The sequence below is a fragment of the Rousettus aegyptiacus genome, unplaced genomic scaffold, assembly GCF_014176215.1.
Source record: "Rousettus aegyptiacus isolate mRouAeg1 unplaced genomic scaffold, mRouAeg1.p scaffold_m13_p_16, whole genome shotgun sequence".
NCBI lineage: Eukaryota > Metazoa > Chordata > Mammalia > Chiroptera > Pteropodidae > Rousettus > Rousettus aegyptiacus.
Window position 1 is genome coordinate 33,050,165 of NW_023416291.1, and position 13,442 is coordinate 33,063,606.

Below are 13,442 nucleotides of genomic sequence, written 5' to 3' on the forward strand. Positions count from 1 at the left end.
CTTAGGTAGAAGTAACCATACTGTAAAAGGGACAATCCTGCAGACCAAGCAATCCCACCTCTCAGGGTTGACCTGGTGGGTGTTCCAAGAAAGAAAAGACAGGCCTCCCTGAGAGGGGCTAGTGGTCATGCCGAGGAAGAAAAGGCCAGACCCCTGCCAACTGGAGTTTGAATTACAAGTCTCATGGCTGCAATATGCTGAGGGAGCTGGCAGCTGATTAACGGCCAGGTAGAGACCCAGCATGCTCACACAAAGGCGAAACACACCAGCTGCTAAAGGGAAGGGACGTGTGCTGGAACACGCTGTATTTTTGTGAAAAACGGAACATACAGATGATAGCATAAGCTCAGAGAAGAGTGGGATGGGTGGGGAAGGGAAAAGTGGAATCACTGGTATTTGCTTTTAACCATGTTACTTTTACAATAAAACAGGTAAAAGTTAAATACTTTAAAGCTATTGATCTATAAGATATTACATCTTTGTATCTATTAGCTCAAGCACCATGGAGGACATACAGCTAAGAAACAGCAACAGTACCAAAAGTGCATAAAATATGCCCCAAATGTTTTAACAAAGCACAAGTGTGCGGGTGCTCACTCAGAACGTGGCCCTGAAGGACCTGCATCACTAAATGAGCAACAACTACCTCCAGGTGATAGGACTAGGGCCTTTACACTTTCTTTACACATTAATGTATTACCAGGATTTAAATAAAAATCTATCATGATGGCACATATTTTTGTCATAATCAGAATACAAAGCTACTTCTGGTTTGAGAAACAGAGGGAAATGAATACTCAGGGCTTCTCTCCAAAGGCCTCTCAGGAGCAATAGGTGTTGCTGCTCCAGGGCTTGGGAAAATGTCAAGGAAGCGGGTGGCACTCATGATGGCCAGCCAGCAAGGTCTCCCTGAGGCCTTAAGCTCCTCCCCGCAGGGGGCCGGCAGCTTTTACCTGGTGAGGGTTCCAGTCACTGTCGAAAATGATCACAGTGTCGGCCGACTGGAGGTTTAGGCCGAGTCCCCCGGCCCGGGTGCTGAGCAGGAAGATGAAGTACTCGGAGCCAGGCTCATTGAAGGTTTTCAGCAGCATGCCCCGGTCTTCGGCTTTTGTGGTTCCTACCAGGCAAGGGAGAACTAGGTTAGTGGGGCGACTGGGGAAAGGTGGGTGGTGGCGAGGATACTCAGAAAAAGACCAGCTTTGGAGAGCGGAGACTGAATCCGCATGTCACACCAGGGCTACATGAGTCATGGCCATGCTCACTCAGCTTGTAGCCCTGAGCTGTGATTAGCGAGTGACTTGGATTTGCAGCGTTACTGCTGAATGCCAGTCCCCCTACCCCAGATGAGAAAGCCCCGCAGGGCAGGCCGACCTCCTCTGCGTACAACAGGGCTGCTCTAAGAACCAGACGAGGCGGGAGTTGGAGCCCAGCAACACCTAGGCCACAAGGGCCACACCCCGTCAGTGCCGCTGTTACCACCAACTCCTGCCCAACTGTTCCACCAGATGATGGGGGACACCCCAGCTAATGCTGATAATACTGCGTATCCCAAAAATGCAGAAATAGGCAACTGGCCAAAGGCCTGACGCCTGCCCTCAATCTGACTGCGATGGAATTTCTGTTCACAAAGATGGACGCGCGCATAGGTGCCTTACATCAGGGACTCGTTTCTCTTGGGGCAGGAAAGGGAGGCCTCTCTCCTTTATTGAGTCACAGAAACTAGCAAGTGATGGTCCAGGACAAGACCCTAAGCATCACTGAGTATCTAAGCTCCTTGGGCTGCTGCCATCTCGGAGCAGAGGTGCCTTGGGCAAATTTGGAAGTCAGTTTTTGTAATGAAACTCAAATCCAACATTTCCTGCAACTCACCTACATGTCCCAATAAGCAGTACAGGGGCCCACTGCCCACTAGAGTCCTGGATCCAGATATGTCCACAGCTGTCCCAGCTCTGGGAAGGAGCTGAGGCCTCTGATGAGGCATGGGCAGGCCCAGGTGCAGGGGCCACCTCCTCCAGACATCCAGCCTATGTCCGTACTCGCATTACTCTGATGGTGGAAGGTTCTATGTCACTGAGCCCCGACTCTTCCTCCATTCTTTACCAGAGCTCCTACTCATGTGATAGTGACCGTGAGAGGTCCTAGGGAGAAACCACGTCCAGCCCAGGGTCCTCATCCCTTTGAAAAGGACACTTCTCGTTAAGAAAGAAAAGAAAGAACAGACGTACGGGGTATTAGAGTGAGTGGGAACATGCTCTCTGCATACAACCTCTCCTCTAGGGGCTTGGAATAGTGACATAGATAAGAACCGGCCCTCCCAAAGTGTTGGCCCCTGAAGGACGGAGAGGTAGACGGAGAGGCCAAAGCACAGAGGGAGGGGCGAGGCAATACATACAATTAGATCTGTGTTTCTAAAAGTTGCCCTGGATAGAATTCCAAGAATGGGCTGAGGAAGCAAGACAGGCACACAAGGCAGGTTCTAGACAGAGGAGGGGAGGGCAGAGACTGACAGACAATCAGCCCAGCAACCACAGGTCCGTGGTCTATGAAACCACAGTTCCACAAGATACACGGAGAAAGGTAAAAGAGCTGGCACAAAGTCTGGAGCATCGGGCCATGGATATGCACCTGGCAATGAGTTTAAAGACTGAGTTGTGTGAGGAAAGAAAAAACCTACTTAATTGTGTTTACCTCAGCAGCTCCCAAGTTCATTTTTCTTGTGAACCTGTTCACACCCACTGTCTGACAGGGTGGGGACTCCCCCTAGGGTCTCCCTGGCTAGTTGACATGTTATACCACGTGTCCTGCATGTCATCAGAATCTCTTTTAGCGCCCTCCTCCCCTGAACTCCTATGTGCTGGGAAAAAAGGCAGAATTGCAGGACTTCCCATGAGGGTGCAAAATGCTGTGGCCAGGGGAGTTGCTGTTCCTACCCCTGCAGCGTCTACTTCCCTCCCTCCCTTCCACGATGCTCTCAGTCTAGAGAGGGACAAGTCTGATTCTAGCCCCAGGCCTGACTAGTGACAGCTCCACAGCCATCAGGACAGTGGAGATGAGCATGTGGCTCAACGCAGCCTAATGAGGGCCAACGTCCAGAGGAAAGGATGGGATGTTGCTCTGCTGGGGATGCTGAGCAGGGGGAAGGGAAGCCGGAAGAGGATGACTGTGAATATAGCCACGGTAGAGGACGAAGGAGCCAAGAGCTCCAGAAAGGCTGTTCTGACATCATCTGGACACCTGGATCCAGCAAGATAACTCTTTGAGTTCAGGTATGTGAGTCTATACTTTTTCCCTTATGTGCACGGAATATGGGTGTCTGTCACTTCCAACCAAACAGGACAGTTGGGTACGTACCTCTTAACCATTGGCCTCAACGCGTCAGTGCAAAGACCCAGCCCCTCTTCCAGGCCATAGGCTCCGATTCAGTCACAAAACTTCCAGAGCCCTTCCTCCCAGACCTATAACCCTGTTCCACTCACTCTTCCAAAGACACCTACAGTCTCTAGGCTTTGCCCTGCCTTGCAAGGGAGGGCACATGGGCCAGAAGTTTTGGCAGCAACAGATAACGACGCCCCTTAACAAATGTCTCTCTCAGTATACTCACCATCAAGCCTGAGGTATTTAAAGCCACGATAAGCAAAATAATCTTCCATGATCGTCATGAGGGAGGTCATCTGACAGAAGAGCAGCACTTTATGGTTGGTGGCACGGAGTTTGGGCAAAATTCTATCGAGGAGTTCGAATTTCCCCGAGGCTCGGTAGAGGTCCAGCCTGGAGAGTGGAGGAGAGAATACACAATGTTAATTTGCAAGTGGGCAGAGAAGGAGGCATGCTCCAACTTCCAGGCTGGCCTGCGCCAGCCTACCTAGGCTGGTCATCAGGGTCAAGGACACAGAAGTGGCTTCCCAGGCAGATTCCCCCCGTCCAATAAAGCCATTTCAACCCAGCTAAAATAAACCCAGGCCATCCTTGGTTGACAATGACTATGTAATCATCGTCCTACTCAGACACTTGCAAGAGTGAGAAAAGATGCTATTAGTAACTAACTACATCAGACAATGTCTCCATTTCATTAAAACATCAGGAGCGGCTCATGCTGTAGAGCACCCACAATGAGCCACATGTAGGGCTAAAGTCTTCTTGCAGTTTCTCCAGACAAGGAGCCCTGGTTTACAGATGTGGACACTGAGATGGTGGGGACAGTGTGACATGACTGCTGATGTGCCAGGGCCAGGACAGTAATGTGGTATAAAAAAACACAAACTGGGAGACCTTTTTGCTCTTTGGTGTGGTGCCTCTGATTTTGGAAGAGGTTTAGTACCCCACAGGAACGACAGAGGCTTTAGCTCCAAGAACATGTCAGCAAGGTTGTTGGCAATGGCGAAATCTAGAAGCAGCTTTCACATCCAACAACAGGGGCTTAAGGAAGCCTGGGCTGCATGTAATATACAATGCTGGAGAAAACACACTCACAGCACAGTGGTTAGTACATCATGTATAAGGACCTCTCTCTGTTGGAGGACAGAGTTTGGCTTGGGTTGCTTAGGAAAGCTGTCCAGGTTCACAGAGCCTAGAGGTGACAGAGTAGGGCCTGGAAGCCAGGTCTGCATAGCAATTCTGCCTCTTGAGATTAATGGTGGGCAACCCTTGAAGTGTGAAAAATTTTTATTTTCTTCTTTGCATTTGTATTTCTGCCTTTGAAATTGGACCAACATAACAGTAGTAATAAAGTCAACAAAACAAGTGCGAAACAATGCCACATGGCCCACCTGCCCACCCCACCCATCTGGGAAGCTTCTCACCCTTGGACAATGCCACCAGTAAAGCCCAGGTGCTCAGAAAAGGACTCCTGCAATGGAATAAGAGATAATTCAGTGGGGGTAGAAACAGGCCACCTGGTGCCACATCTCTAAGCCTTCACACCAGTGCTCGGCGATCATCCACAGTGGCTGAGGCCGGAGATGCCGAACGCAGCTTTTCTATCCCATTCATGTCTCTTCCCTCGTGCTCCTTCAATGAGGGAACAAAGTCACGATGTAACATGCTTAACCACCAAAATGAGCACGGAAGAACAGTGTGCTCCTGAGACCACTCAGGGAGTGCCGAAAGGGAATCCCAAGGGCGTCAGGAGAACTGCAACGACCCTGAGCGTTAGGCCAAAAAATACAGACATATGTGTCTTTTTCAGAAGTAGGAGTCCAGATTTTCAAAGGACACTGTGGCCCCTAAAGGTTCTGACCCAGAGCCTTCACGAAGAGGAAAGCTGCTATCGATGCACTGACCCAGGACGGCCCCACATGTCAGTAAGTGGGGAAAGCTAATATGCCAACAAGCAGAGACAATGTGACCCTGCCAGATGGAAAATGACCCCAAAGAAGAATTTCCTGGTACTTCTGTGGTTATCTGAGGGTGAGCTTTCAGGGGCTTCCATTTCTATCACACATTTCCCTTCACTGTTTGAATTCTTTACCATAAGCACATGCAAACAGAAAACCTATGGAAATAAACATACAGGCATTGCCTATTCAAATCATTAAAAACCATTGTTTTTAGTTGTCAGGGAGAAGCAACCTTGCTCTCTGCCTAGGGGCTCAGCACTGACGGTTGCTCTGAGAAGAGGGCCTTGTCTCTGGCAGGGGTGCTGCCGGCCTGCCATCCTGGTGACGGTTACTCAGGGCCGGGGCTGGGGAAAATGGGCCTTACCTCGATATGCTGGAACATGTATGGGTGGTTGCAGATCTTCCTCAGCTGCATGATGGTGTTCATCAGGGTCTTGGTGCCACCTTTGCCCTGGAGAGGCAGAAAAGAGGCTCCCAAATCGGGTCTTGTCCCAGGATTGGGTGGGACAGGGGATGGAAGGACAACTATAGAAGCAGAAGCTTTGGGGTGAGCTGTGGCTTATAGCAGAGAATCTGGGAGTGAGGACCTGGCTCTTGTGGGGGTTCGAGACCTGAAACTAGCTCAGGAGGGTGCAGAGACTGCCTGCCGCCCTGGAGGAGTGGAAGGTAGGGAGAAAGGGAAATAACACGGACAGAGCTGAGGCCGAATCACAAATGCTTTGCAAGGCCAGCTTTGTCCTGAGCATTGTGGGGAGTCCCTGGGGGGCTGCAGCCAGATGGACCACGATGACTTACAAAGATCTCTGGCTACAAAGTTAAAGAAGGATGTGGGGGTGGGTGGGTGCAGTGGGCCAAAAGTCAACCATGAAACATGGTGCTGCCACAGCTCAGATGAGAAAGGGCCCAAATAAAACATGTGGAGAAGGAAATGGGAAGGCAGGGGCAGGCTCAAGGCACTGGGCATGGGATCAAGGGACCTGGGAGGATAATTTCAGTCCTAGTAAAAGGAGCTGGGAGATGGGGTGGAAGCCGGGACCTCACAGTGATCCTAGAAGGCAATGTCACTTGGTTATAGGTGAAGGGCTAAATGGTCCTGGCTGTTGAGGCATTTTCCCAGTTGGGAAGGTGGGGCTCTCTAGAATATTCTAACTCAGCTGGAATTAGTGCTGGGTCCCATACTGCCAACTGTTACACCTGTAGGGGCCAACATTTCATAAAAATAGAGGATACCATATAACAGCTGACTTGGGAAGGTCTTGGGGAATTAAGTGTGCCCCAGAAACAGGCTATGAGCCTCTGCTCCCACAGCCTTACAGACTGAGCCTGTTCACACCAGCCAGGACTCAAACAATGGCTCCGTGCTGCCTCAGGGTCACCAGCAGTCTGGGCCTTGACAGCTACAATAAGCTCCAAGGAGATGGAAGACCCCGTGCTTACAGTGTGCTGAAGTCCCACACAGCCAGCTGCCCACCCCTGCCCACCTTGGACACCCAGGTGGGGAAGTAGGGGCTGGGCTAACCTTCTTGTCCTTCTCAGAGCCGTCGGTCAGCAGCACCCCCTTGGCCTGCATGTGCCGGTAGAGCACACGCTGCAGGGCAGACATGTCGCACTTAATGACGTACTCCACCTGCGGAGGCACATGGTACTATGAGTGATGGTCCCGGGGGCCCTCGTTCTAACTCCCTGCCTAGGCCCACCCATCTCTGGTCTCTAAGCCTCTCAGAGGCATCCTGACCCCGGGATATGTGCTCTGATAGAGGCACCTGGAGGTGATGGGGGGAAACCCCACAGCTGGCACGTGGGGGAAGTCTAAGACTATGGTGTAGCAGGGCAGAGCAATGTGGTGGTACTGGCAGGGACTCTGGGGCATAAGGGATAACTCTGCCACCTTCCGAAGGCTTCTCCACAGTTGGCTAGGAAGCAAAAGGCAATTATGACCGGAGGGGGGACTGTGGCCAGGAACCCTGAGCCCTGCCGGGGGAGGAGAGGGAGCCCTGGGGGGTCGCTGTGGGACTGAACTCAGGGCCAACTCACAGAGAGGAGCAGCCCAGCCCCGCGAGACCATGGTCTCCAAGCTCCTGTGATGTGGTCAGCAGGACCTGTCCATGCACCTGGCCCATGGACAACAGGTGGGAGTCTGTACTCTAACCTAACACACTCCTGCCTTCTGCTCTAGTGACCTAGAAGAGGTTAGTGGCTGCCCCCAAGATGGGCTGAGTCTAGAATGCTGGGGGGCAAGGCCAAGGCCATGAGACCAAAAAAGGCTGGCACCCACGGGAGAGCCCCCTGACCAGGCCCAGCCCAGGGGAGCCCCATACCACGCCGTACTGTGGCTGCTTCTGCTTCAAACTCCCACGTTACCTTCTCGGGCAATTGAGCCTCAACCTCTTTCTTGAGCCTCCGGAGCAGGAAGGGCCGTAGCACTTTGTGGAGACGGCGGATGATGAGGATGGTCTCCTCCTCGTTCAGGTCCACCTGGCACGCCACATGACAAGTAAACCAAGTGTTACTTCCAAAGTAGGGGCAGGGAAGATGAGCGCGCAGGGTCATCTGAAGTCACCGTGGGCCCAGCCCCTCTTAGGACCACCTTCTGCTTTATGAGGCTTGGCAGGGGACAGCAAGGTCCCTCCCTGGAAATCCACAGAAGTGGGACCAAAGGCCCCATGGCAGCTCCTTCTGCAGGCCTTATGAAGAGAAACACGGCAACACGCTGTGTCACTTCCCAGAAGTAATAAGAATTTGTGTGCCTGGAAACCTGCCAGCATGCCCAGTGTGCCCAAAGTGGCACCATGGGGGTCATATTCGTAAAATGTGTGGTTTAAGCTGGGTGATTCACAGGGGGCTCCACCACTTGGAGCCCCATATTTGCTCTCATTTCACTCAGGGTGGATAGAGGGAAAAAAATACTGCTCTCCCAAGGTACCTGCTATTCTGATCAAAAGTTACATTAAAAAAACTGTTTTAAGGTGAAAAATTAAGACAACACCTGAACTTTTTATTCTATAGGTTTCCTGAAAATTTTCTTGGCAAGGCTTTTGGTCAGCTTAAAAATAAAACTAGGGCATTTGCTCCTCAGATCTTCAGATGAGGGTCCTCGGATGCTCAGAAAGGCCTCACTTTCTCCTTCAGCAGGGCTTCAGCCTCAACTAGTGCCAGGGAGGGGACTTCAAAGATGATGTCAGCAGAGAGGATCCTTTGTATATATGCTGTGGTGGCCCTAGCTGTCCAGCACCTGTCTAAGGAAACCTCATTATAGGTAACTAGTGGGCAGTGAAACTCGTTAACCTCTGCAGCTATGCCTGCTACCTCAGTTACCAGGCTCTGGAGGCTTCACTGCCTTCAACAGAAATTGCAGCCGGCTTAAAAACACGGCTCAAACCCCATTAGCACAGGAGGGTCATTCTGGAGCTGGCTTGGGGACTTCAGACTTGTTTTTAGACTGACAATGGCACCCATGGGCACACAGACACTGATACACACTGGCCACAGAGCTCTTTAAAAACAAAATATATAGAATCTGACCATGTTGCTCCTGGGACTAAAAAGTTCTAAGCTTCCCAGTCCCCTTAGAGCAACACCTGAACTTCCCAAAGGGACAGACAGGCCCCTGAAGCCCTCCAGCTGCGCCTCACTCCCTTGCTCTGGCACCATTGCTGACCCCCAGCCATATTCCTCATTGTGCACCCCCTGTGCCTGGAGTGCAGGGTCAGAAAATCCCTGAGCATCTCCCCTGAGATCACCCTCAAGACCTCTGCCTTTCTCTGGGGTCCCTGTGGCGCCTCCAGACTCAAGGACAAAGCTACCTTGTTCCACAAAGACACGGATTCCAGCCCCGCACCCAGCCCAGGCCCGGCACATTGTGACAGCCACTCAACACACACTCACTGAGGCGAGCCCACTGGCCCCAAGACCAACAACACAAGCACAGCTCCCCTAAGGATGGCCCGCGACCATGGCTCCCTGCCCTGCCCCGCTGCCATGGGGTCCACTGTGCACACTCACCTTCTCTCCGGTCATGGCAAAGGGCGCATTGAACCACTGTTCAAAGGTGCTGCAGCTTTTGAAGATGGTGGGCAGAAGGAAGTTGAGGAGCGCCCAGAGCTCAGGAAGCTTGTTCTGCAGTGGTGTGCCCGTCAGCAGCAGGCGGCGGGGGGCCACATAGTGCGTGTTGAGGACCTGGGTCAGCTTGCAGTGGTGGTTCTTCATGCGGTGGCCTTCATCCACGATCATATACTTCCAACGGATCTGCAGGCCCAAGGGCAGGTGGTCAGTGGAGGGGAGGCCCCCCACTGATCGACACTCTCACAGCCATTAGACATGGGGGCTCTACGCAGAAGAGCCCATGAGATGTAGAACATGGGCATGACAATGTACCCTAACAAGGGACCAACACACCAAGAGCCACAAAATGCACCTCTATGAAGCATATGGTGAGAATGAACACAGACAGGAAGAAATGCCCACGATAGGCTGTTGGGTGAACAAAGCAAATTGCAGAAAAGAACTCTGGTTTCCCCCCCAAATTACATAGGCTAGTATGTAACACCGAAAAATTCCCAAACCACATATACCCTTGCTGACCAGAGACCCCCTGAGGTGGGGGTAGGGGGGACTACAGGGTACTTGGTGGGGTAAGGAGTACATTTGCCAACCTCTAAAAGCAGGTTCCGAGTGTGAGCTCTGGAGGGCTAGGCCTATGCCCAGGGCCCATCAGTGTCCACATGTCTAATGTATATGGGCTAGATGCTGACTGCAAGGGGGCGTGGGAGTCCTGCGCTTCAGCCTCCTGGGGACACAGTGAGGCCTAAGTGAGGCGCTGCATGTCACAGGCAGAGCTGATGGGGGGAGGTGTGCAATAGCCATCTCCCATGAAAACCCCCAGCCCAGGACATTTACATTAATTAAAGCCACTGCCGATAAGGACAGGATGGCTTTGTTCCAAGTCAGAGGGAAACCCACACACTAGACATCTGCTCCCTGGGCCTCATTCTTCTCATCTGTAGACTTGGGGAGGCCTAACGGGTACTGGATATTGTCATTCTGACCAAGCCCCAAGGTGTGGAAACATGTAAATGCATCTCTGTCCTTGGGTTGCAGACTCTGCTCTGGACTCCACTCCCCAGAATGGTTAGTGGTGAGACTAGGTGTACCATCTTCAACCTGGATACCTCCCTAACCCAGGAAACAAGCTTTTTGCAGGTAAGACATGGTGTCTGTTTTACATCTGGGTCACAACATGTTCTCAGTAATTCATTCTGGCCTAAAGAGAGCCGCCGTCACAAATACATCAGTTCAGAGACCTGCACAGCCCCCACTGCACGTGCCGGCCCAGCAGCCTAAGGCTAATGAACCACACAGGGCCTCAGAGCAAGTCATGGGCTGGTTTCCCATGGCTATGGTAGGGGAGGCACACCCAGCAAGGAGGGAAAAGGCCTCTAGAAACAGGTGGAGACCAGGCTGGCCTCACCACGGCCCTGCCAGGGATACTGCAGGCAGGTAGGCAGTTTGGGACACACCTTGTGTGACCAGTCTATTTGAGCAGAAACCCCAGGAGGAGCTAGCCCACGTGCCACACAATCAGAGAGGCAAACCCAGGGTCACCTTGACACGCCTTACACACACACACACACACACACACACACACAATCACTGAAAAAATCACTTGCAAGGCACTCTGAAAAAGACAGGAAGTGTGATGCACACGACCATCCTGGATGGGACAGGATCACATGCTCCCTGACAGCACTAAGTACCTAGACCTGGTGTTTTACACAAGGACATACTACCTTTGCAAGGATGTGCTTGTCTTTAATGATGTACTCATATGTTGTTAGCAAGACATTGAATTTGCCACTCCGAAGCTGGGGTACAAAAGCCCGTCTGGCTGCTGGAGAGCCCTGTGAGGAAGACAAGACATGTACACATCAGATTCCCAGGCCCACAAGGGTGCTGGGCCACAGCACCCTGCTGCGGGAGGAGAGCTGGGTGAGGCTGCTGGCTCCTGCCCTCTGACCCCAACATGCTGAGGGCCAACTGCAGGGAGCAAAGAAAGGCGTGTGGGCCATCAGTAGCCTGGGCACTCAGGAGGCCTGCTGCCCTGGACCATCTAGATGTCCCAGTCTCGGTGCCCAATCAGATCCCTCATAACTCTTCCAGGGTCCCATCTCAGGCCTCCAAGCTGGAAACCAGGGCTTCTCCATCAGTGCCTCTCACTCAGTACCAGCCACCAAGGTCACTCCATGATGGCAGCTCTTGCCTCTCCCCAGTTAGCTTATCTGCCCAGGACTCCCAGTTTCAAACTCCTCACCCATGTGGCCAGGGCCCCCCAGCTTTCTCCAGGCTCATATTCCAGACAGCTTTTACTAGAACTGCTCTTAACTCCTCAAGTGTACTAAGTTCTCCGTACACATGCCTGTCCTTCTACCAGGAACCCCTTCTCCCCATCATGGGCAAAGAGCCTCATAGAATAGGGCGAAGAGCTTGGACACACACAGATAACCTGGCTCTCCCACTAAGTGGCCATCTGAGACCCCGTCTGCTTCAGTTTCCCCACCAGGACAACAGGCACAATTAGTCCCCATTTTACAGGGTGAAATCATCCGGGTTAACCAAAGTACAGATGAGAAACATGAAATCTTTCAGTGAGTGCATCAGTATCACTGGATTCCATAAGTTAGTTTATAACTTAACTTAAAAAATAAGCCTTACTGCCCCAAATAAATAAACGACCCCAAACCTTTACTAAGAGCACGATCCCATGTGTACAACACAGTAAAAAGTGCACACATGCCTCATGTTATTAATGCAAGCTGACTTCCCTCTTCACTTATCTGCATTCCCCACTCTCCTACCCAGCCCTTGCCCACGTCCACCTCCTCAGGGTGTGACATACCTTATACGACACCTTCACCACAGAGGGGGCCCACTTGTCAAATTCATATGCCCAGTTTGACAGCGTTCTGACAGAAACAAGGAAGGAACAGTCAGGTTCTAGTTCAGTCAACAGCTCACTGTTCACTCCAATGTCCACTGGAAAGTGAGGCTGATGTGGACATGACCCTCAGAGCTGGTGGAGTAAATGATCATCTCCAATGGCAGGAGGCAAGGCAAGGAGGGAAAGAAATAGGGACACACGAAATTATGGCGGTGGGTACAGGGACAGGGAGGAGGCTTGGTCAGCCTGGGCTGAAGCCGGGAGGCCAGAGAGGGCTGTAACCATGAGCTGGACCTCAGAGACCAGTCCTCTGTCACCACTGTGGGGTCATAGCCCCTATGAAAATATGCCACGTGCTTCCAACTTGATGCCAGGAAGAATGCAGACTTACAGTGCTGCTTTTTAGAAGCGTGCTAGAGACCACGCTATAGAGACCTGAGGGTACAGGGGATACCACCTGCATCCTTACACCACCTCGAAATAAAGACAGCAGACCAGCAAGAGACAGAACGGAGACAGTGAGCAAGCTGGGCTCCGGTGGAGGGCTAGGGAAGGAGAGCAATGTCACAGTGAGGACCTGTGGCTGCTCCTCCATGAGATGATGAAGGCTAAGAAGAGGGGGGAATAAGACAGGCAGTGAATGGACGTGGGGGCAAGCGAAAATGGGGGGCGAGACAGGTGGTGACCGGACGTGGGGGCAGGCAGAATGTTGGTGAGGTGGTCTACTTCACTCAGGACGGACACTGAGCCTCAGCAGAGGGTGATCGCGACAATAAAGCCAAGTACCCAGAGGGCGAATTCTCAGAGAAATATGGGACACACGATTTTCAGTATGGGAGGAAATGCACTCAAAAGTCTAGACTAGGTGGCTCATGAAGGCAGAACTCAAAGGCTGAGTGGGAGAAATTGCTCATGGTTCATCTAGCTCCTCCCTCCAAGTAGCTCCATGATCATGGTGTTGTCTCTAACTTAAACCTACAGCTAGCTCCCAAGCTCCCAGGCTTCCCGGCATCTGGGGCCAACCATGTAGACATAGTTGTAGCCAATAGGAAGGAAACTCAAGTTGCTGGGATGAAAGGCAGGGAGAACTTTTAAAGGAAGTTGGGGGATGGGTAAACTGACTCAGTTACCATATGCCCTTCTTGCCCTTTGCCCTGCCTGTTATGCTAGGA

At 52.0% G+C, this 13,442-nt stretch overlaps 1 protein-coding gene across 12 annotated transcripts in view; it reads right to left on the reverse strand.

Moving 5' to 3' along the window:
• SMARCA4 (SWI/SNF related, matrix associated, actin dependent regulator of chromatin, subfamily a, member 4) overlaps positions 1-13,442 on the reverse strand; it is an 81,532-nt gene that overhangs the window by 25,340 nt on the left and 42,750 nt on the right. For all 12 annotated transcript variants that reach the window (XM_016153439.2, XM_036233706.1, XM_036233707.1 and 9 more), the window contains 9 exons: positions 12,229-12,295; positions 11,123-11,233; positions 9,339-9,581; positions 7,698-7,811; positions 6,856-6,963; positions 5,701-5,787; positions 4,800-4,846; positions 3,602-3,768; positions 954-1,117 (listed from right to left, as the gene is read on the reverse strand). In XM_016153439.2, coding sequence (XP_016008925.2) covers positions 954-1,117; positions 3,602-3,768; positions 4,800-4,846; positions 5,701-5,787; positions 6,856-6,963; positions 7,698-7,811; positions 9,339-9,581; positions 11,123-11,233; positions 12,229-12,295 — 1,108 coding nt within the window. The remainder of the gene's footprint in view (positions 1-953; positions 1,118-3,601; positions 3,769-4,799; positions 4,847-5,700; positions 5,788-6,855; positions 6,964-7,697; positions 7,812-9,338; positions 9,582-11,122; positions 11,234-12,228; positions 12,296-13,442) is intronic.